Source organism: Thamnophis sirtalis, unplaced genomic scaffold, assembly GCF_051295495.1.
Source record: "Thamnophis sirtalis isolate CommonGarterSnake01/CBP01778 unplaced genomic scaffold, rThaSir2_p1.2 scaffold_9, whole genome shotgun sequence".
Lineage (NCBI taxonomy): Eukaryota > Metazoa > Chordata > Lepidosauria > Squamata > Natricidae > Thamnophis > Thamnophis sirtalis.
In genome coordinates this window covers 56689712-56715550 of record NW_028261389.1, presented here as the reverse complement: position 1 = coordinate 56715550, position 25839 = coordinate 56689712, and the positions used below count along the sequence as shown (strand labels likewise).

At 36.7% G+C, this 25839-nt stretch overlaps 1 protein-coding gene across 2 annotated transcripts; it reads right to left on the bottom strand.

Annotated features, from left to right (window-relative positions):
- Positions 1-1804: 1804 nt before the first annotated feature.
- On the bottom strand, positions 1805-25439 carry CAPZA2 (capping actin protein of muscle Z-line subunit alpha 2). Of its 2 annotated transcripts, none has more exons than XM_014072180.2 (10): positions 25245-25439; positions 18241-18304; positions 16073-16124; positions 15333-15396; positions 14412-14618; positions 11502-11581; positions 10862-10940; positions 8882-8953; positions 4716-4778; positions 1805-3969 (listed from the first exon to the last, which is right to left on the bottom strand). In XM_014072180.2, the coding sequence occupies exons 1-10, from the start codon at positions 25281-25283 to the stop codon at positions 3829-3831; spliced, it is 861 nt and encodes a 286-aa protein (XP_013927655.1). In that variant the 5' UTR covers positions 25284-25439; the 3' UTR covers positions 1805-3828. The 2 variants fall into 2 exon arrangements, with proteins under 2 accessions (XP_013927655.1, XP_013927656.1); XM_014072181.2 differs by having other exon boundaries at positions 16073-16134; positions 25245-25435.
- Between the last annotated feature and the right edge of the window lie 400 nt (positions 25440-25839).

The following is a 25839-nucleotide window of genomic DNA, read 5'->3' as shown; positions in this document are numbered from 1 at the left end:
ACTGCCTTTTTGGCTGCCCCATCACTGCTGAGTCATTTTCATCTTGAGACTCGCTATAAATTAAAAATCCCTTTGACATCAATTATTAGAGCCAAGTATTTTTATCTTCTATCATATGAAAATGATATACAGTAGCTTCTGTACTATGACTAGAAGAGGCCACGTATTGCTTGAAAAGGTCTGTTTTTGCATCTTAATGTTTAAATGACACTGATTTTACTTTTAAAACCTTATTTCTTGGATTAAGAAATTTGAAATATGCAGACGTGTGTGTGAGGGAGAGAGAATCATCAACTTTCATCATGATTCTCACCTAATAGCAAAGGATTCTGAGATTCTAACAGATACAGTAGAATAATTGTTAAGAGATTTAGTTTCAAGCCAAAGTTAGTATCTTCTTAATTAGGGTACCATGATTTTAACTCTCTCTCTCTCTCTCATATATATATTTATATATATATATATAAATTTGTGCTAATAATATATATAATTTTTCTGCTGATTTTAGTATAGACATTAGTAATCTCTTCCTACTTCCAACTTTAAAAAAGACATCTATGTGGCATTTTGGGATTCTGGGAACTTGATTTCATCTGCAGAACTACCAAATTGCTTGACCCGTGGTGGCGCAATAGTTAGAATGCAGTTCTGCAGGGTATTTCTACTGACTGCCAGCTGCCTACAGTTTGATTTTCACTGGCTCAAGGTTGACTCAGCCTTCCATCCTTCTGAAATCAGTAAAATGAGGACCCAGATTGTTGGGGGCAACATGCTGATTCTGTAAAGCACTTAGAGGGCTGTAAAGCACTGTGAAACAGTATATAATTGTATATCTATGGATAGTCTTCTAAGATTGCTTAATGTCAGGAGTACAGTGCTTTTGCTATTTCTGCTTTAAATGTAAGCTTTTAAATGATATTTATATTAGCTAATAAATCTCTTTGAAGGTTTCTATCTAAGTACTAAACAAATACAACTTATCTTTCTGAGACCAACTAAGGTCATTTAGACATTCAATTTCGTTGTAGTTAAGTACAATGACAATAAAGATTACACTTATTCCTTCGTTAGGTGACTAGTAATCCTAAAGTAAGAGGGAAAATACTGCCTACAGCAAGTATCCTAAATGATAGGAGAAAATGTGGTGCATGTCTCTTTACAATTCTATGCACCAAACAACATGTTATGAATGGGTAGGCTTATATCAAAATAAAGTTGTATATGGGCCAAGACCATATACTGTAAATATTTAGCTTGGGGTCTCCAAAATTAATTGAAATCAGTAAAACTATTGCAGAATAGGCGTAGTGCACTCAAACAGACTTGGTCATCAGGCTGATGACCACCACATTCTGCATAGTAACCTAGGAAAACACTTGGTTAAGGCATGACTGTATGGGAAAAGCATTACCATTTTTACTTTATCACACAATAAATTATTTACTTTATTGTGTGATATTTACTATTTACCCACTATTGCAGTGGCAATAGTAATTAAATAGTAGCTAAAGCATTAATATGCTTTTAAAAATAATTAAATCCTACTAAGGATATTTTTAAGAAGAGGAGAAATGGCATTATCCATCATGTAACACCTGTTGATTTTTCAACACCACCTATGGAAACAACAGAAAAAGCAAGCAGTATTCTATCCCCACCTGGCAAATAAATTATAAATTTACTGGACAGACATTGTGCGCATGTTGGGTTTTTTTTATCTCAGGATAGATATATTGAACATCATCTACTTTTGAAACTTGAATATTTTACATATTAACAAAATATTTTAAGGATAATACAATAGGATAATTTATATCTTTATTTTAGGAAATTTCATTATTACAATTCTAATGATAAATGTGAAATATTGTTCTGTAAAATAGAATTGTACAAAAAAGAATACCATGCATTTTCCAAATACAACTTCCTGCTTTTAGTTTGCTTTGGAGATTTCACTGAACTATTTAGTTAAGGATTTTCATAATGGGAGTACCGGCCTCCTCTCCTTATATAACTGACATTCGCACTGAAGAACTAAGATTTCTCACAGTATCTGTACAGTTCCCATCGAAATTTGAGGTCAATTAACTATTTTGGTACGAGTGGCTATAGTATCATCAAAGAATGTAATTAGATATAATTAAGTCTTACATGTATGATCAATAATCAATAAGTAGATTTATTGAACCTAATATAGAAGCCATCCTCTACCAACTATTTTTATTCTGTGTTTTATTTTACCAAATCTGCAAAACTATACAATATATATCAACATTTGAGGGATGTTATGTAATAATTAGAAAATATAGTTTCCTAGGAATCATACACTTAAATCTAATCTCTTGCTAGATTTTCACCTTGTACCTAATGTGGTATGGAAATAAAACTATACATTGTAACCGTTTCATACAGAAATGTGCCTGGATCATGAAGAGTGCGCCCAGCAAATCCTATTATTGCAGTATCTTACTTCTGTTCTGCTTCCTAAGTAGTCCCAAAAACATATATGCAATGTAAGTTGGAAAAAAGGAACTGATATTCTGAAAAAAAAATGGCAGCCTATGAAGAAATGATTTTGATAGTCTTCTGATAATTAAAATAAAAAAGCAGAACTGAAATAATTATGAAGTTAAACAATTATCTTTGCTTGCATTATCTCAACATTATACTGTGATTTATTAAATTTTCTCATCCTTTCCTTTATTTCATTAATTTACTTCTGTAATTGTAAATATGAAATGGAAACTTTTAATTTTCTCCAACAATATTATAAGCTTGAATCAGTTTACAAGGTCCACAACTCTAATTGTGACTGGCAATTCTGTTGCTAAGTGTTGGTCATTAAATAAAACATCATGTGACTGCCACCTAGATCCAAGCCATTTTTGAAAGAAGGGACTGCCTCCATTGAAACTCCCCCACATGCATATCTATTTCCCTCCTTATCTCTGCCTTCATTATTTTATTATAGGCTTCTGTTTCTTTTTATATTCAATAAGTTGATTCCTTCTTAAACTTGTTGAAAGATATATATTTGAAATGATAATCATAACTAAATAGAAAATTTGCATGTTTAATTCACACTGATTTTTAGTACATTTCAATTGAAGAAAAAACTGACAGACACACAATGAGTATAGGATTACATATATATAACAATATGCCTTGCTATAATACAATTATGGCTGCATGATAAAAATAACTTGATGACTGATAAAATCCCAACTCATCTGAGGTGCTGTCAAATGGAACATTAAATGCATTTTGAACATAAGCACTAATGTTTAATTTCAACTTCTTAAAATTAGATCTTGGCTTAAAAAAAAGTTAACATCAAGCTATTTAAATAACTAAATAGGATTGGATATAGAAATGCTTTTCTCCAGCTTTCAAACAGTGGAGGGGCAGAATATTTCTGCAGTATACATGGTTAAAATCCATGTTGTCCAGAAAAAAAATATTTTCAAAGGAATTGTGTTTGTAAGCTGCCTTTTGCATGAAAGCAAAGCAATATGGAATAATTTTATGCAAAAATATTTTTTTTCAAACTGTTTAATTTAACTGAAAACTATAGGCATATCATTATAAAAATCTAAATATATCAGAAGCTCTCAACATTTCAGCTACACTGATTTTTTTTATAACTTTGTAAAGGAGAAACAAATGGACAAATAAAAAGAGTAAGTTACCTAAGCCTTGAGTTCTAACCAAACTACTTACAGTTATTTCAATGGCAAATGGCCAAGGTGATACATCACAATTTTGAATACCTTTGCAATAACTTTATTTTGTACAGAAGAAAAAATTATTATATTTGCCACATTCATTTTAAGCATTTTGCATTTCCTTCCCAATCTTGTAGCTCAGTATCTTGTTCCAGTCAATCTTTGTGCGAGTAACTGGCAGTTGTCGGCGCAAAGCCTTGAAAGTAGTGTCCGACATTGTTTGATAATTTTCACTGATAGCAGTCTGTAACAAAAAGGAAAACATTTCTTAAACAATGCACAATTTGTTGATATAAAGCAACACATTTCCAACTGTATACTTTATCATTATGTTCCAAAACTTTTTTCCATATCTTTATTCGATAAACTCGATAGTCTAAGATTAAATAGAAATATTATATAAATCAAACCTTAGTATATTTTAACAATAATAGAGTTAAATACAGTACCTCTGTATTTTAACTCACTGGGGAAAAACTTATGTTTTATATCTTATAATTATAAATATAATTTATTGTAATTTGTAATTTTAAGTATCAAGAATGCTTTTACAAGATGATATATTCCTTTCCCAGCATCTGTTCAAATTAAGAACTCAAGATTAAATCAATTGTATCATGTAACAGTGGAGAAAAGAGAATCAAGCAAGTTATAGGAGATTGGATTTTGGACTAAATAGGTTTATCTGTCATGTCATCTGTTACCATACTGATGAAATAGTGTTCCACAATAGCTGTTACTGTAAATAAGTGACCTGCCAAATGTTATCTCTCTGTGATCACATCCTGAATTGTTGCACATTGATTTTTATACTTTTCTATCATTAAGTATATAGTTGATAAATTTTATTTTATGTATTGCAATCATCTTGAATTTAACAGTCTTTTGTCTTATTTTGAACATATAAAAGGAAAAATATAAAATTTGCCCAGTAAGATTCAGAACAGTAGCTGAGACTATATGTAGTAGTCTTATAAAATACCATGATACCTGGTATTCATTTTCTGCAGCCTCTACAATCTTCACAAATTCCTTTGCTGTTTGGGTTTCATTCTATAAAAAAAGAAAACATTTCTGAACTAAAGCTACCATAAATAGTTAACTATCAGTATTAAGATCAAATATGATTTCAAATACAGTACACAAATTGCAGAGAGAGTAGATATTTTGTTTAAACTATGACACATATCAGTATTATATCTAGAGGATGATATAAGAGATGCAGAAAAGCCACAAAATAATATTGTTACCCATTCAACAAACTTTATCACAATAGATATAGACCTCCAGGTTATCCACACTTAACAATGGTAATTGGAACCAGCAACAAGGTAATGCGCCAACTTATGGCAGTAGTTTTGGAAGTTCCAGAAGCCACTGTTATGTGAATCTCACGTGGCTGCAATGTCCATGGTTATGTGATTATCTTTGTTGGAGGCTGGCAGTGAAGGTTGCAGATGGTAATCACATGACCCAACAGTTGTAATTGTGAGCCAATTGCCAGGTACCTGAATCATGATTACATTACCATAGGGACATTGTGACAGTCGCAACTATGAGGAATGGTTCTAAGTCCCCTTATCCATTGCCATTATCACTTTGAATGGGCACGGAATGAGTGGATTATCTGATTGCAATGCATTTTACATGCAGTGCCTTTACATCAGGGCTTCCCAACTCCCTGGCCTGTACCTTATTTGGACCCAGGCCACGCAAGCTGTGGGCTGGTGTGCACACATGCACAGCTCAACTTGTGAAAGTTGAGCTACACACATTGTGTGTATTGTACACGTGCATGCATGTGTGCCAGCCCACTCTCATGCAGCCCAGTTTCCCTCACCTCAGCCGGGCCAAGCTGCCATGGTTGGGGACTGCTGCTTTAAACAAACTAACTGGTATGAAATGCTATTGCTTGGTACTGGTGGATAAGACTTACCACAGGCATATAATAGTTTTGCTGTAAATCTTGATTTGGCTTCCAAGTACAATTCTACGTACTGGTTTTACCACATAAACTGTATATGGCTTTGTCCTTGGGTGACTTTAGTCTCTTTTAAGAGGAATTAATGCCCTTAATTCCTAAGAGGAAAGGCTCCTGAAAGTCCACGTCTTTTATCTCCTTAAGGCCTTGATGATCCAGAAAGTTAGACAATATTGAATTGTTTTTGGAAAACTTTTGGGGGATAGGAAATAGGCTGCCAGGTTTATAATTGAATTATTAATTGTAGTGTATGTTTTATTGACTTTATTTTTAATGTTATGCTTATATTGTGAAGAGACTACATAACTTTGGATAAATGTATGTGTATATGTATGTGTACACACACACACACACACACACACACACACACATTGCAGTTATTAGGCAAATAAGTATTTTGACCATATCATCATTTTTATGCATATTTCCTCCTCCAGGCTGTATAAACTTGAATGCTTAGTGGATATAAGCATATCAGGTGATGTGTATTTGTGTAATGTGGGTTTGGTCTAAGGAAATTAACACCCTATTATCAAGGTATGCATAATTATTTGGCAGCTTCTTTTCCTCAGGTAAAATGGGCCAAAAAAGATATTTAACTGACTTCGAAAAATCAAAAATTATAAAAAAGTCTTTCAGAGGGATGCAGCAATTTTTGAAATTGCTAAGATATTGGGGCATGACCATTAAATGTTTTATTGCAAATAGTTAAAAGAGTCACAAGAAACGTGTTGAGAAAAAAAGATGCCCATTAACCGCCAAAGATTTGAGAAGAATCAAACATGAAGCTGTCAAGAACTCATTATCTTCCAGTGCTGTCATATTCTGGAACCTACCTGGAGTGCCCAGAAGCACAAGGTGTTCAGTGCTCACAGACATAGCCAAGATAAGGAAGGTTGAAACCCAACCACCAATGAACAAGACGCATAAGATGAAAGAAGCAAGATTGAGCAAAGAAATATCTGAAGAGCCAAGGTGGCGCAGTGGTTAAATGCAGCACTGCAGGCTACTGCTAGATCAGCAGGTCAGCGGTTCAAATCTCACCGGCTCAGGGTTGACTCAGCCTTCCATCCTTCCGAGGTGGGTAAAATGAGGACCCAGATTGTTGGGGGCAATATGCTGACTCTCTGTAAACCGCTTAGAGAGGCCTGAAAGGCCTATGAAGCGGTATACAAGTCTACTGCTAAGTCTACTGCTATTGAAGACAGATTTTTCAACAGACTGATGAGATGAGAGTGACTCTTGACAGACCAGATTTGACTCAGAGGCCAGCAAGGTGGAGGTGGGGTACTGGTATGGACTGGTATTATTAAATATGAGCTAGTTGGATATTTTTGGGTTGAAGATGGGACTCAAAATCAACTCCCAAACCTACTGCCAGTTTTTAGAATACACTTTCGTCAAGCAGTAGTACAGGAAAAAGTTTGCATCTTTCAAGACCACCATGATTTTTATGCAGGACAATGCTCCATCACATGCATCAAAGTACTCCACTGTGTGGCTGGTCCAGTAAAGGCTTTAAAGATGAAATAATAATCATATGGCCCCCTTCCTCATCTGAATCCTATTGAAAACTTGTAGGCCCTTCTTAAATGGCAGATTTATGGTGAAGGAAAACGGTACACCTCTCTGAACAGTGTCTGGGAGGCTGTCCTTGCTGCTGCACAAAAAGATGATGATCAACAGAAGAAGAAAGTGACAGACTCCATAAATGGAAGGCTTATGACTGTTATTGAAAAGAAGGATGGCTATATCTGTCAGATTTTTTTTTTATTTTTTTTGCAGCCAGAAGTGTTTATTTGTATATTGAGTTTGTTTATTATTCTCACAGATGCAAATAAACAAGTGAGATGGGCAAATTTTCATTTTTCATTTAGTTGCCCAATAATTCTGCACATTAATAGTTGCCCAATAATTGTGCATAGATAGATATTCTTCTAAGAAAGCCAAAAGCTCACTTTTACTTTCTTAAATATTCAAGGTTTGAGGTTTATTAATATTTTGGACTGACTAGAGAGCATTGTAGTTGTTCAAAAATAAAATTAATCCTTCAAAATAAATTTGTCTAATAATTGTGCACAGTGTGCACAGTGCACACACACACGTATTACAGTTTAATGGATAAAATAACAGGATAAAAACTGGAAGACTGTGAGTTCTAGTTCCACCAGTCACAAAATGAGCTTGGCGACCTTGACCCTATCACTTTCTTTTCAGCTCTAGAAAGCAGGCAGTGTCAAAGCACTTCTGAAAACTTCCTAAGCAAGCAGTTATCAGGAATCAACACTTACTTGAAGACACACACACATAAAACACAGAGGCAATTATGACTCCTAAAATTAATTCTCCAAAAGGTATAGATTTCACTAACTTCCTCTTTTTCTTATAGCTATCTGTCTAGAGCAAATAAAACACTGTTCATTTACAGTCAAATGATTTAATTGATGGAAGTAAAATTTACTTCCAGTAAAATTAATAAAAATGTATTGCTTAGCTTGGCCTAAAAATAAAGTTAACATGAAAAGCTTCAATTCTTCTTCTGTTTAAATTGTTTCATACTTTCAGCAGCTAGGAGCCAGATATCCACAGGTAAAATTTCTATTTTTATTTCTGAAACAGCAGCTGTTTATAAAAAATACTTTTATTGAATAAAATATGCTTTCAAAATGAAATAGAATATGAATTTGGAAACTTCTATATTAAAAGAAGTCTCAAATAGTTCATTACAATGAATTTTACTTACAAATAATGTTTTGTACTAATGATTCAGAAAATAAAACCTATCAGCTTTGTAGATCAAAGTGTTACTCTTGTCAATTTTTGTTAATAAAGTCAATTGTAGAAAGAGATCTAAGTACTTTTTCCACTTATATGTAAATGTTCCTTCAAAGGGAACATACATGTAATTCTGCCAAGTCACAATGACGAAAAAGTTACTTGCATGTGAAAATGTAATTTTCATACTTATACATCATCATCAGATACATGTAATGTAATGACCTTGTGATACATTATCATGTGCCACACATACACACATCAGGAATATTACCTAAAGGTGGGACAGGTTGCTTATTGCTACTTGTATGTTCATTTTTATTAGCATGCTAACTTTTATAATATGTAATATGAAAAATATGTAATGTTCTTATACTAATGCACAGGAAAAGATACTTACAGTCACTGTTAGAGAATCTTGTATGTCTTTATGACTCACTAGTTGAACATTTCCATCTTCATAATAATGAACCTACATATAGAAAGTTCACAGTAAAATAATTACAAACAGAAGCAGCAGCATATATTAGTGATATTTTTTGCCTTCCAAAATATCGTATTTTTCGGAGTATAAGATGCATCTTCCCCCCCCAAAAAAGAGGCTGAAAATCTGGGTGTGTCTTATACACTGAATACAGCATTTTTTTTTGCCTCCCGAAACCCGGCCCCTTCACCAAAATGGCTGCACATAGCTTTTAGAAGGCTTTCAGAGAGCTCCTGGGGGCTGGGGAGGGCAGAAATGAGTGAAAAATGGACCGTTCTTTGCCACCCAGCCTCCAGCAGCACTCTATAAGCTTCCTAAAGGCTATCCATGCAATTTTTTTGACAAAAAAATGGGCCCATTTTTGCAAAAAATGTATTGTTTTTTTGCTCATTTTGGGGGGGGCACCCCCAGGAGCACTCTGCAAGCCCCCTAAAGGCTATTCATGCCTTTTTTTGAAAAAAAAAAGGCGGGGCATTTTCACGAAAAATGAGCCAGTTTTTGGAAGTTTGCAGAGTGCAAAAACTTTTTTTAAAATATTTGCTTCTACAAAATATTGGTGCGTCTTATACTCCAGTGCGTCTTATACTCTGAAAAATATGGTAAGAAATAATCTTGATTGAGATATGATTCAAATGTCAAAGATTCAAATACTTTTAAATGTAATAAAACAACCCCGTACCACTTGTAGATTTAAATTTACTTATATTGTTCAGATCTTATTTTTATCATTTAATATAAACCTTTAAGATTTCAAAGTGGTATATTTAATATTCTTTTCAGTTTTCCACAAAATATAACCCTGTGAAGTAAATTGGATGGAGAGAAAGTGGACCAAAACTGCACAGCAAGATGTTTTGTGTGCAAGAACGGACTTGAAGAAATGTCTCTTTGCAGTAGACATTAATCATTATAAAGTACTACACTGGCTGTGTATTTTTACTTTGTTTTGATGAAAGAGCATAGGTATGCCTAATGTGCCAAGCGGCGGGAGCTGGGGGGCAGGCAGAGCGCCATGTGCCTTGGCACCTTAGGGATACCTCCTAGGTTAGTGAATAGCGCTCTGCCCGGCTGGAGAGAGGGTTTGCCGGGCAGCTGCTTGTGAGCATTGTCATGGCTGCTTCGCCCCTGAGGCTATGCCTGGCTCTTCGGGAGGTCACTTGCAAGGGAACAACTGCCCGGCAACTCCCCCCTCCGGCCAGGCAGAACGCCACTCCCCAACCTAGCGGTATCCCGAAGGCGGCAAGCAACATGAACACTTTGCCCCCTGGCTCCCGCAGCTTGGTGCCTTCGGGATATCGCTAGGTCGGTGAGCAGTGCTCTGCCTGGCCTGAGGGGGTGGTGGTGGTTATCCAGGGGGCTTATTTTCGGGGGCGGGCTTATATTTTTGCCCACGCAAAAAATGGCAAGGCGTTAGTTTCAGGACAGGTCGTATTTTCGGGGAAATGCGGTAGTACTGAAAAAAGTGACTTTTCAGTTACAACCTTTGCAGCATCCCTCCATGATCAAGTGATCAAAATTCAGATGCTTGGCAACTGGTTCATATTTATGACAGTTGCAGTGTCCCAGGATCATAAGATCCCTTTTTGAGACCTCCCGACAAGCAAAGTCAATGGGGAAGCCAGATTTGCTTAACAATCAGGTTACTAACTGCAGTGATTCATTTAATAATTAAGGCATGAAAGGTCGTAAAATCAGGCAAAAGTCACTTAACAAATGTGATACTTAGCAACAGAAAATTGGGGCTCAATTGTAGTCAGAAGTGAAGGACTACCTGTACATTTTCCCAATAGAAAAATGCAAAATGATCTTTAAAAATATACGTAAATTATGTTTTGAGATTTGCATGGGATATTATTAAGCTATTGAGTTTATTTTGGAAAATTGGGATAACCATACCTGAATTTTTAAGATACCTGCTACCTGGGTGGTTGAAGGCGTTATTGTGAATTTCCATTCTGATCGCCAACGACCATTCCTTTAAAAAGAAAACACAAATTCATAAAAGGAAACAGAGGAGGGAGGGAAGGTGGGGGGAAAGGAGAGAACTATGTCTTGAAAATTATCACTACAAAATGCTTTAAGAAAAAAAAAAAAGACATATTTCAAGGAGTTCTGCTTTGGCTCTTCAAAGGCTTTCCCAATCTTCAACTCTTTATACTGTATTTAAAAGTAGTAAAAGTAAAAATTTCAACACACACGCACACCTGTATATTAGGCATAACCTTTTCAAATTAACAAGTGTTTATGCAATATAGCTCAAAATCGCGGACCAATTTAATAATATTGATCTCTCACTGAAGCCTCTGTCAAGTCTCCTAAACTTGCTCTGGAGAACTGAAGAATATTTACAGCATGTTTTGTGAGATACATTTAGGAGACTCAGCAGAAGGGAGACTAGTGTGTCACAACTGAAATATATATAACAATTGATATTACCCAAGATAAAACGTATATTTTAAAATTAAACATGATGAAATCAAAACGCTAATAAAACTTCCTTTGAAATCTATTTCTAAATAAAGTAGTTTATACATACCAAAAGTTCTTTGCTTGAAACTGATGACTTTCAATGCAAACAATAATTGTTTGATGTCCATCAATAGTTTTTCCATATACCTTAATCACAAATGGAGGAAAATGTTAACTTTCAAACTTTAATTTGTATCATATAAAAACACCTTCAGACAAGGACATTAGTTTTCATTAAAAACATATTGCTAATATACAGTACATTTAGGGATCCATCAAAATACTGAATAACCTAAATAATAATATTGGCTAATAAATAATAACATGCTAAACAACAAATTTGGAAATAGAAGAATTTCATTTAATTCGCAGATAAATATTGCTTCTGATAAAATAAGAATACTTCTTTTCTTATGCTGTAATGAAAAACAAAAGAAAGCACTTTTCCCATGAACTTCCTGGCAAATTGTAGCTTAAACTGAATTTCACAAATTCATTTACCGTATTTTTCAGAGTATAAGGCGCACCGGAATATAAGACACACCAATATTTTTGTCCTCCCTGCCCCCTCGGAGCACTCTGCAGAGCTCCCAAATCCTCTGAAAACTGAAGCATGCAGAAAGTTTGGGAGGCCTGCAAAGTGCTTCTGGGGGCCAGGGAGGGCAAAAACGTGATGTATGGAGGCTCCATCATCCAAAAGGGTAAGGCTTTTATCGATCTCAAATCCGCTTTTCTCTACCCCCTCCCCAGGGCAGGGCAGGACTAAACATATCTCTCTGCACTTTATTTTTTCCCCTTCCCTCTGACCGGCGACCATGCAGAGCTGCTGGGTCCAAGGAGCAGCAGTCGGCTTGCTTCTTCTCTTCAGTGAGGAGAGAAAGAGACATGGGGGCTGCTGAATTGCTGCTGCTGCGCTTGACCGGGAACGGCCCATTGGGCAAGGAGGGGTTGGGGATCCCTTTCATTTGGATTAATGGTTCCTCGTGGTGGTCCCTGAGCCCCAAAGAAGACGACCTAGCAAGGCTGCCTCCTTGAGCAACCGGGCTTGTTCACAGCCCTCTTCGCAACCCCGCTTCCTTAGTCTCGGTGGAAAAGCAGGTACCAGGCTCCCAGCTACCATATCTCTTTGCTGCATGACAGATCTGGGCAGATTGGAGGTGGAGGAAGAGAAGAGGAACAGATTGGGAAGTTAAAAACCTGAAATGGGATACAATCAAGCTCCTGAGATCGCTTTGCTGCCACTCCAAAATGCTGTTACTGTGATCTCTGCCGCCTGAAACTGCCCGAGAAGGGGCAGGTGAAGTGGACTCTGCAGAGATCGCTGTAACAGCATTTTGGGTGGCAGCACAGTGATCCAAAGCCAAAGCCTTTGAATCAAGCTTGATTGTACCCCATTCAAGGTTTTTAACTTCCCGATCTAGCATCCTAAGAAATCTAGCGTCTCTGAGGCACCTTTCATTTGCAGGAGGAGGAGGATGGCATATACAAAAGCCTCTAAGTAACTTGGAAAGAAAGTCGTGCTTTTCGAATGGCGGTTTTTGGCAGTTTCCAAGCGCAGCTTTCTTATGAGTGGATCATGGAGGAAAGCATTTTCAGGCGGCAGATCCCCTCCCCAAATCCAAAAATGGTGTGTACCGAAGGCGCTGTCACCTGAACGCTCTTTCCTCCATGAGCCTCATGTTTCAGGTGGCGAATCTGGCCAGCGGAAAAGATAAGGCGCGTCTGCGGTGGAAGGAGGCTCGGCAGTATCAGAGGGGCGGCAAGCATTAAACTGCTCCTGAGGGGGCCTTCAAAAGGCTTTCAGTGCAATTCCCTGGGCCACTTCGGGAATCAGGCTCCATGTGAAAGTGAGGATCCCCGCTGCCTGGAACCACCTGAAAATCTGATGTGCGGACCAGGTGGGCGGGGCTACATTCAGAGTATGACGCACCAGATTTTCACCCATTTTTTTTGGGGGGGGGGGAAAGGTATGTCTTATACTCTGAAAAATACAGTATATTCACCTGGCTGAATTCATCTATTACAGGGTGCAATAATATAACTTTAGATTTTACTCATTATGATTTGGCATGATGATGAAATATTTATATGGGTAAAAATCATTGTTACTATTAGGACTAAATGCATCTACTTGTTATTGATTATGGTTACATATTATCTCCATCAGTGAACCCAATGTACCTTTAAATACTAGTTATTGGTAGATATAGGGTACTAATATGCTCATATTTTGTATATAGCCTTACTCAAGAATCAAACACTGTGGAAACAGAATAGTTGTGGAAACAGAAAGCTCTTAGCCTCATTCTGCTGAATTCTTTGTATATTTTTTACCTATAAGGGATGTAGAAAACATTCTCTACATACTGAGATAAGATAGTGAATAAAAGATGGTGATACATGGCAGTTAAAGGGAGACAATACAGGTATTCATTAACTTAACCATTCAATTAGTGACTATTATAAAAGCACCGAAAAAGTGATTTATGACCAGTTTTCACACTTATGACTGCTGTAGCATCCCATGGTCAAAATTTGGGTGCTTGGCATGTATTTATGAGTGTTCTACAGTTCGGGGTCATGTGGTCACCATTTGTAATTTTCCCAGCTGACTTCCAACAAGCAAAATCAACAGGGGAAACCAGATTCACTTAATAACCAAATGATTTACTTAAGACCTGCAGTGATTTGTCTAAAAACCGTGACCAAAAAAAGGCATGGGGCATTACTCAAATGCCTTGCTTAGAACCAGAAATTTTAATTCAATTGTGGTTCTAAATAGTAATGTAAATTTACTGGAAAGGGCAAGGATAAGGTGGCTGGTATGTATGTAACAAAATCAGTGGACAGGCCATACAGAGAAAGACACAAAAGCAGAGCAAGTGCACCAATCTTTCTGTACATATATTTTGACATTTAAATTATGCAATCTAAATAATAGTTTTAATCCAAGCATTTTTCAGATCCTGATACGTACTGTGCAGGCACCATTTGGATAGTGTTCCTTCACATATGCTCTCATTGCTGTTTCTATGGAGTTTCGCCATGACTCAATTGCATTTTCAACATCGTGAGGCTTTGGATCTGTAGCCTCCTTTCGTAAATGATCAAATTTAAAAGCAATCTTATTTTTAGGATCAAAAAATTTTCCATTGCCCAAGTCACCATGCTCTGTTATTAATACCTACAAAAAAGTTATAAAAGGGGCATTTCTAAGTTAATATTTCTACTTCTTTTAATTAATATAGACAGTACTTTTTATACACATCTGATATCATAGTGTACATTAACAATTTTAAGTGCAAAATCCATCACATATAAAGAATATGAAGTTTGAATAGAAAATTAAAATAACTCATAATATCAATTAGTATTTATTTTCATAGAGCTTTTCCACTAAAAGAAATAGATGATTAAATCAATTATATGATTGGCTAACATTCTACTTGCTTAACATCTACCCAGTTTAATGTCTGGAGAGAGTAGTGGTCCAAGGTACTTTATTAGGGTCTAACCTCTACCAAGCCACCTGGTTTTGACCTGCCTCACACTGTTTGGATAAAATTGTACAGAATTAGGTGTGATACTGGAAGAAGTGGGGATAAAAGAGTCCCTTTGTTGCGATTGTGATGTTGATATGCAAACAATTAAACGTATTGTGCAAAATTGCCCACAACGTACGTTCTTTGGTTCCCTAGATGATCTACATGAAGGAACCCTAGAGATGATCACCTGGATAGCTGAATTCAACATCCAGTTATGGGACCATTGCCACACCCACGTAGAATTCTTGTATATAATTATGTGCATTGTTCATATATGCTTACTTCTTTTCTGTCACATTCCCATCAGATGTTAAATAATAATAATTTTCAAACTTAAATATTTTCAAAGATACCTGTTCATCATAGCCTTCTATTTTAGCTGGAGTAAACTGGTCCAAATTATACTGTGCAAATGCACTAGAAAGACAAGAGACATCAGATAAATTTTTTGCTACATATTAAAGTAAGTACTAAAACAAATATGTATTTCTAATCACTATATCCTCTATATTTGGGGTCAAAAACCGGGCCATGCAAACAAATAAAGATCCATCCACGGGATGCAGACAGCACACAAGACCTTACCCTCTGCTCTGTGGAAAAACCTCTCCCCACAGAACCGGTCCATGGTGCCCAAAGGATTGTGACTTGTCTTTAATTAACATGTTGCGTGAATGGGATAAGTAAAGGAACTATGCTGTTTTTAGCAGTGTATAATAAGTCATGTATTGGTTTACACAAGTGACGTGCTAGCAGGGATGCATAATCTGTCTGTATTTTCTTATTTCTTTTGAATCCAACAAAATAACTGGTTTGGTTGGATGCAAAAAGTTGTACTGACTAAGTTTCACATTCCTACTTCGCTTATACATAAGACTGACTAGACTGTTCAACAAACTGGAGTTAAAAATTTAATGTAATTTATTTTTAAAAAAATTAATTTCAAATTTATTTTAATTCAGCAACTACAATTTTGAAGGCAATGAAAAATATTATCCTCTTCCCTGCCTACCTACCAATATAAATTTTCAGTAGTGTCATGCTTTCTTAATGCAATGAAAGATATGTATTATATAAAGGGTTTAATACTTACTGTGCTGCTCCTTCCCTGAGAAGATTATCATTATTAAGTAGCAAACGAACATCTGAAAAATACTGAGCATTAGTATATGGTGAATATAGTGGATATAAACCCAGTCAGAAAAATATCTGCTAATAAATAAAAAAATATACATCTCAAATGCACGCCAACCAAACTAAAGGTTTTTAATGCTAAATATTTGGTACCAGCTATTTATATGGATGAAATATACTTCTTGGAAGTTTCACAGGAAATAGCAGTTACATTTTCTGGGGGATCTATTGTATATTTAACTGGACATAACTTTGCAATTCTGGCCAAAAAATGAACACATCGGTATATAATGTAATAAGTATAATATTAAAAAGCTTAACAAACTCATAAAAAATATAACAAGCATTTATATAAGCTCAAATTTAGAAATTCATTCAAAATTCATCCTTACATTTCAATATGCACATAATAGAGTTCAATATTTATTGTAAACTGTCAGAACCTGCACTTATATAAACAAACAGAATGTATCACACAGTAGCTTACAATGGCATTATGTTCATTATGCAGCTAGGAACTAAAGAATTAAAATGTTTCAAGGTTTAAACAGCAGATTCACTTCAATGACGCTTCTTGTAACTGGTGTTTCTTTAATTCATACGTTTCACAGGAAGAAAAAAATGGGGACAAAATAATGAGTAAAAGCCCTCAGGCAAGCATAGGATTTGAGGCAAGAGAATCACTCTGAGGTTGTCTTTCTCAAGACAGGTACCATTTTAAATGCTTATAGCTTGATTATTACCAGTTTCAATTTAAAGACAATTGGTGTCTCTAGAAATTATATGAAGTCTACTCTACTTGTTAACACCTCTTCAGCAACTGTCATGGCTAATCATTTTGTAAGTTATTTTTTTTAAATGTCTAATTTTATATCATTTTCTCAAACCCTCTCAAACTCTTCATAAAAGGGAGGTATGCAGATCTCTTAATTAGGCTTAAACCAATTGTCAATTCCTCAGCTTAGTCCTCCACTGTAACAAAGAACATGACATGGGGGATGACTTAATTATACTGTATTTTAAATAGAGTATTTTAGCATCATAACTTTAAGCTTATATTCAATATACTTTCTTTTTATACCTAACAGTAATACATATTTTAAAATTGTTAATCACGCATACATAAATGTAACTCAAAAGCAGATGTGTACAAATGCTTCTAATTTAAACTATTTCAGATTGAAAGACCTGGTTCATGCTGGACAAAATCAAATCTTCATTTTGGCATAAGATAATATCAAATATGCCAAAGAATTACCGGTCTATAAGATGAAACCCACCCACCTCGAAAAAAGTGCATGGAAATATCTCTGCTTCTTATAGAGTGAATGTTGCCAAAGCCCCACCTTTCAGCTTCTGCCTTCCAGCAATTTGCCTCCTTGCGGCAAAAAGCAAACAGCCTGGCCAGCTTCAGCATAGTCTGATTTAGCATGAACAGCTGATTGGCAGTTATATCAGCCTGCCAGAATACCACCAATCAGTTGTTCCAGGCTGTGGCGATTGCCACTGCCCATCGCTACCTCTGCAAGCCCCATTTTTGGCCTCCTTGTGTCCCATTTTTGGCCCATTCCAGGGGACAGGGATTGCTGCTGCCTATTGCTGCTGACTGGCGGCAGCAGCAGTCACGGTGGTGGTAATGGAATGGGTCAAAATGGGACACATGGAAGCCGAAAATGGGGTGTGTGGAGGTAGCGAAAGGTGGTGGTAGCGATCGAGGTGGTAGCGATTGACGCAACCTGGAACAGCTGATTGGAGGTCAATCCAATCATCAATCAGCTGCTCGTGCTAAATCAGGCTGTTCTGAAACTGACCAAGTTGTTTGCTGCAAGGAAGCATATTGCTGGGAGCCAGAGGCAATTTTTTTTTCTTGTTTGCCTCCTCAAAAGCTAGTTTTATGGTTCGGAGCATCTTATAGTGTGAAAAATACGGTACATCAATTTCAGTAATAGGAAAATCTATGAGCATTTCAAGCATCCAGGAAGTTTGGAACAGCAGCTTTGGACTCTAACCATGATGCTTCAAATTTGAGATGGCCAAAATCTGAAACAGGACACTTGTATTTCAAAAAAGGGATGCTGCACTATATATAGGCTATCTGAAATGAAAATTAACATATGGCATGCTCACCGTTAAAAACTTCATTGAATTCTCCTGGTGGAGCATGGATGATGAATTTTGCTGCTATGCGCACCTAAAATTAAAACAAATGGTATATTTTTCAACCAAATTTGTAAAGGAAACAAGAATAGTGTTTCAAAAAAACTGAAGTGTATTAAAAGAACTGGATTTATTTTTCAGGAAGAAATGTATGTATACCTTAATTCTACTATGCAATTGTTATAGAAGTTTGGCTATTAACTTAAACACAAAAAACCATAGCAGCCATAGCACAATTTAGACATAATACTGTGGGAGGTGAGAAAAATAATAATCTTTCAGGAATGAACTGCCTGAAATATCTCAGAACAATATTTATTTCCAATACATTACTAACAGTAACTTCAAAGGTGGGATTTTTGTTAGGACTGCAACTGCAAGATGGGCGGCTTACTTTTACTTCTAAAACTAACATGACTCATAATTATAAGCTGCCTCCCAATTATACTACCTAAAGCAGTTGTTTCTTTGTAATGAAAGGCTTTGTCAAATGAACACAAAACAACAATACAATAATGTGGGTTAACTTTTCCAATACTTTCAGTAAACTGCTAATGTGCATAACTTTTAATACAACTTTTAAATTCTTTAATTCTACCAAATGTAATACACTAGACAAATAAACATATTACTGTTAAACAAGAGATCAAGCTTTTTTACAATTGTAAAGACGGCACTAATTATCATCTGGTCAAAAGGAAAGAAATACTGGGACAAGTCTTTAATTCAGAATTCAGAAAATTATTTAAATAAATATAAAGTTAAAGCCAGAAGTCTTCTTTTTAGGTCTGCTAGACAAAGTGTTTGAAAGTTATTTTAAATGTTGACTGCAGCAAAAAAATTGTATGCACAGAGAAAGAAAAACATATCAGTTCCCACAATGGAAGAATGGATGCTAAAGGTGATGGACCTGGTGGAGATATCAATTGATTGTCTAAATTAAAGAGAATTTGTTTAGGCTTTTTTTCCACTTGAAAACCATTTCTGGACTTAATTCTCGAAATGAAATTTTGATTTTTGCTTTTTGCCTAAATTGACTATGTTGTTATGAAATAGTGTGAAATAATTAGAAATGTAAAAAGATTGTATTTACAACTTTTCTTGTAACTGCACTGAAAAAAGCTGTAAGTCACTACCTGTTTCTTTCTCTTTAGTCTTTGCACTTTTTACCTTTTTTTACTTTTTATATTTGTATTTATCTATAAAAAACTTTAATAAAACTTTGAAAAAATACTACAAATGTGAACTACAATACAAATATGCATATTACAATTTAAACAAGAATATTAGAGATTCATAGAAGAGATAAGAAATGAGAGACACTCTTCTTAACTTCTTCATGTTTATGACCACAACGGAAATCAATTTAGTCAAAAGCAAACCCATCCATCAAGTTCATGCCTTTATAAGGCAATAGCAATGCTTAGATTAGTATTTACAATTCTTGCAATACAGAAATACACATAACTTTGACAGAAATGTTGATAATTTAAAATAATATTTGTACTATTCCTATTATAATAGTATATTTATTAATAAACTAGTGATAATTAATAAGTAGATACTATAATATAAAGTAAGTTATCTTTCCCTTTTTTTCTTAGGTTGTATATTCAGTTTGTTTCTTTTCTAATTTTTTTCATCTTAAAGAATATTGTAGGAAAGTGGGTGGACTCTTCCTCCCTCACATATAAATGAGATGAAGAACCAGGATAGGAGCACCTCACTGCAATATCTAACTCTACGTTACTAAAACACTTGTGTTTCTACCCTCAAATTAGTCTACCACAACAATTTTTGAATCAAGATATCGAAAAACTGCTAACCGAAAGAATGCATAAGAATTTGGGGGATCTGTTACTCCTGAAGAATTGAAACTTTCATGATGTCCAGACCAGTTTTATTCATAACATTGTGGCCATTCCAACATTCCTGCAAACACATGATCATGATTGCCAACATTCCTTACATTTCCTGACAAAACTTACTATCAAGTATTTGTTATCTTTAAGTATATTCCAGAGTTATTTAAGAATATGTTACTTATCTGTAAGAATCTCACAGGTTTTACATTTGAGTTAAGCATACTTGGGACTAACATCTGGAGTCTCTAATTGTTTTATATCAGCAAGATTTAAAATCAAAACTATTTCTGGAGTCTTAAGGTACATATTTGACATGTTTCTGAAATTGAAGTAAGGATCATTCATATACAGTGTGTCCCCCCCTCCCCCCCCCCCCCGGGTTTGGGAGGAAGATCTATTAAGTCTAAAGGAAGATCTGAATGTTTGGTTTTAGGTTGAAAATAGGGGGAATCCTACTTTTGCTTTCAGCTCTTTGCAATAGAAACTTAGTTATGTAATTTCTTACTACCTCAGTTCCTTGTTTTTTTTAGCATATTATTTAAAGATATTCTGTCAACATGTTCTACAATGAAAACCGTTAAGACAGACAGTTCCAGATTTTGTGCAACTTTCTCATCTTCCTTTAACACTCTATTTCTTAGTCATCCAAATGTGGAAATTCAGGGTACCTGCTGATTTATTTATATTTTTTTGCAAATCTGTATTCAGAGTATGCTACAAAATGTAGTGTGTTTTGAGGAAGTAGGGTTCCTGTTTAAAATTTAAAGTTGCTTAATATTCCCCCATGAAACCTATCTAAATTATTTCCTCATACATTTGCATTTCCTCTTTACTTTAAACAAGCATAGAGTTGTGCAGCATAATAATCTGGTTCGTAACCTAAAAGTACTGGAAGAAAGCCGCCCTTCCTCTTCTTTTTCATTTCATTTCATTTCATTTCATTTTCCCTTTATTTGTATGCCGCCCTTTTCCCTGGGGGGACTCAGGGCGGCTCACAGTTCAAAAAAAAAAGGGGGGGGGAAGGACAATGATATTACCAACTACAGGAGAAAGATGGGGCAAATATAAATTCCTTGTGTAAATTCTGTTTATACAAAGATTGTCTTTCTGGGCTCTACCTAGCTATTTAAGCTCATGCATGTTGAAAACAGGATGGGTTTTTTCTCTTTTTCTTCCCAAATTGCTGCAAACATCAGGGTGACATCTGGAAGATATTTCAAACTTCTACATGAAAATTGAATTTGTATATCTTTTGATAGAGACAGTAAATCAATATTCCATGTTCAATTAAAATATCAATTTATATACTCAATAAAATTTAAAATTCATAACCTCATAACCTAAATAATTATTACAAAGTTTAATTTGCCTCATGATGAAGAAATGCCTGTGTAATATCTGTTGTGTTATTAAGAATTTCAAATTAAATAAACATAAATTATAGGCAATATTTATAAACATAGTGGGCAACGCTTGATCCATTGGGTCAATGGCCCCAACCTTTCCGGCTTGGCAGTCCGTTGCAGGGGATAGTTCTGTGTGGCTGGCATTTGAACAAGTGCCTGCTACTCCTGCTGCTCTTGCAGGTGGAAATGCTTGTGAAGCGCAAACACCCACCACTTGTGAGTGGAGTTGCGTGTGCACGTGTGCTGCCCTGCCACTTGTGCAGCCTAGTTCCAAAAGGGGCATGGACCAGTAGTGGGCCGCAACGCAGGGGTTGTGGACCCCCGTATTAGGTTAGCCATTCAGATATATATATATATATATATATATATATATATATATATATATATATATATATATATATATATATATATATATATATATATATATATATATATATATATATATATATATATATATATATATATATTGATTGCTGAAAAGGAGCATCAGAAAAGTTCCTTCCTCTCCTCCTTTGCCCTCTCCCTCCCTCTTCCTTCACCCTGTCCCTTTCTTCCTCCCACATTTCTCACTCTTTCTTTCTCCCTTTATTCCTTCTGCACTGTTCCTTCTTTCCTCCAGCCTTCCTTCCCTCTCTCAAATTCCTACTATTTTCCATTTACTGTGCAAGGAGAGAGTCACTGGGAAGCCAACAGGAAGTTGCGATTCCAAGACCAGTAGACAGCTAAGTGTGAAGGTTGAGAAGTGTGCGTGAGTGTGCACAATATATGTCATGTATATTTGATAAGGCATATAGGTGGGCAGTGTGAGTTGCGAAGAGTGATGGGGAGATACTGTTTGGGCCAGGGATGGAGCATAGGGAGCTAGCTTGCATCAGGAAGGCTTGCAAAGTGGGCAAGGATTCATGGAAGTATGCAAAAGGTCACGGGTATAGGGATAGGGAAAAGGTATAGGGATTGAGGAAGACACCTTGGGAATAATGTGGGTTGGGGAGGGTAGCGCAGACTGTAGGAATACATAAGATTTTCAACCTTCCCTTCCTAGGTAAGTGGCTGCTATTGGGTGAGGGAGGAAGCGAAAGATTGCCAGAATGGCCGAGAAACTATCAGGAATTTTAAAAATGAGGCTCATGGGGCCACAGCAGCAGCCCAGTAGCTGAAAAATCCACAATTCCCCCAATTTAATTTCCTCAGAAATCATAGGCCCTGGATTTTGGAGATATTCTGTAAATTAGTCCATCTGAGGTACCTTGGAACAAAATTATTGCCCTGTGTTTCATCCAGTTAAAGGTTATAGAGATGAGAGTTTTAGTTGTATACTAGACATTGTTGGATCATTTCAGAGATATCTCCCTATTAGATTCCTCAATGTCTTCAACAGTGACAGAACTTCTAATTTACTGCCTTCACTGGAAAAGTTGGGATACATTCAAAGCTATATCTACTTTGAAAATGGCCCTGTTGAACTAGATAGAAGTCAAACATTAGCACAAAAATATTTTATGGTATTTTGTATTATGGAATAAATTGTTAATGATATATTTATGTCATAAAATATTTTATAAAGGTTGCCAAATTTCACTTCCAAGAGAGTTATGGGCCCCAAATTTTGTACACATTCTGTAAATTAATCTATTTGAGGTACCTTGGCTCAAAATTATTGCTCTATGATGCACTGTTTCTCCCAGTTAAAGGCTATGGGAATGAAAGTTTTAGTAGTATATAGATTAATGTGAACTCAAGACTATGGTTCCTACTGAAATCAATTAATACAGCTATCATTCTGGAAACAAAACCTCTAGATCACAGTTATGTTAATATACAACTAAGCTTTGGTTAAACTAAGCTTTTTATTGAATAAATATAAATCAATTCAATTATTCACGTATTCTTTTATATTTGTTCATTAATTAATAATTAAAAAAATAAAAGAAAGTCATTTCCTTTCAATTAACCAAATCAAGCAAAAGATCATCTTGCAAAATTTTGATTTGATCCTCTTATGGCCAATTGGTCATTTGTTTAAGCACAGTTTACAATTGCCAAAATTATAATTTACAATTGCCAAAATTAAAATATTTAGTTTGGACTCATGCAATTATTTTTTACTGAACAAATCACAATTAACACATCACGTAACTCTCCTATATTATGGCTTACCAATTTGCATGAATCTAAACTACATATTTAAGTTTACTTATTGTGGATTCTATAAACCATGGTTAAGGAAGTGACACTTAGCATAATGGGACGATCAAATCAAAATTTTGCAAGATGGTCTTAAGATTAGTTTGGTTAATTGAAGGGGAATGGCTTCCTTTCATACCAGTATATCAAATTTAAGGACAAATATAAAAGAATACATACATGATTTGACTTATACTTATTCAATAGCTATTAAATGAATAGAACCAGGAAAAATAACCTCATACATCTTAAAATCTAGCTTAAAATAATTTACACATACACATAAGTAGTAATGTAGGGATGTGACAGCTGCATGTTATAAACAGTGTCACAAGAAAATGAGCAGAGAGATGGTTTGAAACATGCTTAGCAACAAACAAGGATTCATTACTAACTGGGTTTTCACATATAAGCCATCACTGTAAATAATAACAGATAGATTGACAGATCGAAAGCAAATTTTGCAAGCAGGCCACATTCTTTGCTGTGTGAATCTCAGATGCCATGTGGTGAGTTGGGGCCAATGTTATCATGCTTTTAATCCCATCCCCATGCAGCTGAAGTGGAGAAGTCTTTATTATGTAAAGTGGACTAGCTTGGCCTTCTTAACAGCCCATTGACAACGTGGGGATGAGCAGGAAGCTACAGGCAGCTATTCTGGCTTTTAAAACAGGTTTCTTTCTTTTCACATCCAGAGAAGTATTCTGCCTTTTCAATATTTCCTAGGATATTTCATTTTTTCTGGGAGAGGGCTGGGTGATAACTTCCTACAACACTAAAGTGAGGCATTTCTAGCATGGATCTGAGTAAAAGCATGCAAACTCCTAGGAAGAAGGGATCAGGAAGAAATTTTCCTTTAACCAGTCAGAACTGCCCTCGGCACCAGATTAACAAACTGCCCCTGGAAAACCCAAAATAGAAGCAGAATGGGAGTCCCTTCCAAGCAATATCATCAGTTCTGCAAAATAAAAAAAACAAGCCTCCACCCGAGCCCCCTTTGGGAAATCCCTTCGTGCCACGTGAAGAAGGCCACGGGCCACCATTTAAACCAAGGGAAGCGGGCTGTGCCGCCCACCAGGAAATCGCCCCGAGCCCTTCCAGAGAGAGAGGCGGCGGCGGAACCCACTGCAGAGGCCGACGGAGGAGAGAGGGGCTCGACCAGGAGGAGTCCCTTTCCATCCGCAGGAAAAGGGGAAAGGCAGATCCAGGGAGAGGCGAGGAAGGCGGGGTGGAGACACCGGATCCGCCGCGCCCGCTTCGCTTCAGCCCCAGCCCGGAGCCTATTTTCAGCCACCGGACCGTACAAGGAGCGGCGAGGGCGGCGAGCAAAGGAGGCCTCGGGCAGAAGGGAAGCTACCTCTTTCCCCGCTGACAGAGCCGGGCTGACGGCTCCACATCCGCTCTCTTCCTTTTCTTCCTTCCTTGTCCCCGGGAGGGGGAAGAAGAAACCGCCGCCGCTTCCTCCTCCTCCCCTCGTCTCCCCTCAAGGCGACCCTTTTCCCCCCGTGGTCTCCTTTACCTTCTCCTCATCGGAGAGCTGGTCCTCCAGGTCCGCCATCTTGGCTCTTCTCCGCTCAGCCCCCAAGAAAAGGAAAAAGGAAAGAAAAAAAAAAGAAGCCCAGGAGACTCGCAAACCGCTCGCGGGTGAAGGAAGAGGAGCAGCAGCAGCCGCCAAGGCCCAGTGCCACCGTCTCCGCCCCTCAGCCAAGCAGGAAGGGCGGGGATCGGGGCGGGGCCTCGAGGCAGGGAGGGAGCGCGAGGCCCAAAGCGCGCCACGTCAGGGGAGGAGCCGGGGGAGAGGCAGAGAGCATGCGCAAACAAGTCTTCCGGGTTTTGAAGCTGTCATCTGTCCTACCGGGGTTTTCCTTTTAATGGTCTCTCTCTCTCTCTCTCTTTAGGATCCCGAGGTTCAATCTTTGAGCTTCATGCTTCATTTCTTAACCGGCCCAAAATATCCATCCATCCAAATTGGTTTGATGACGACATGGGTTTTTATAGAGATTCGAAAAATCCTGCAGGGCCTTGTGCAAAGATGCTGCAGGGGGTTGTGCGATGTGAATGTGAGCATTGTGCCTTTTGCTATTCTAATGGTGGTGGATCAATCCTATTGTAGG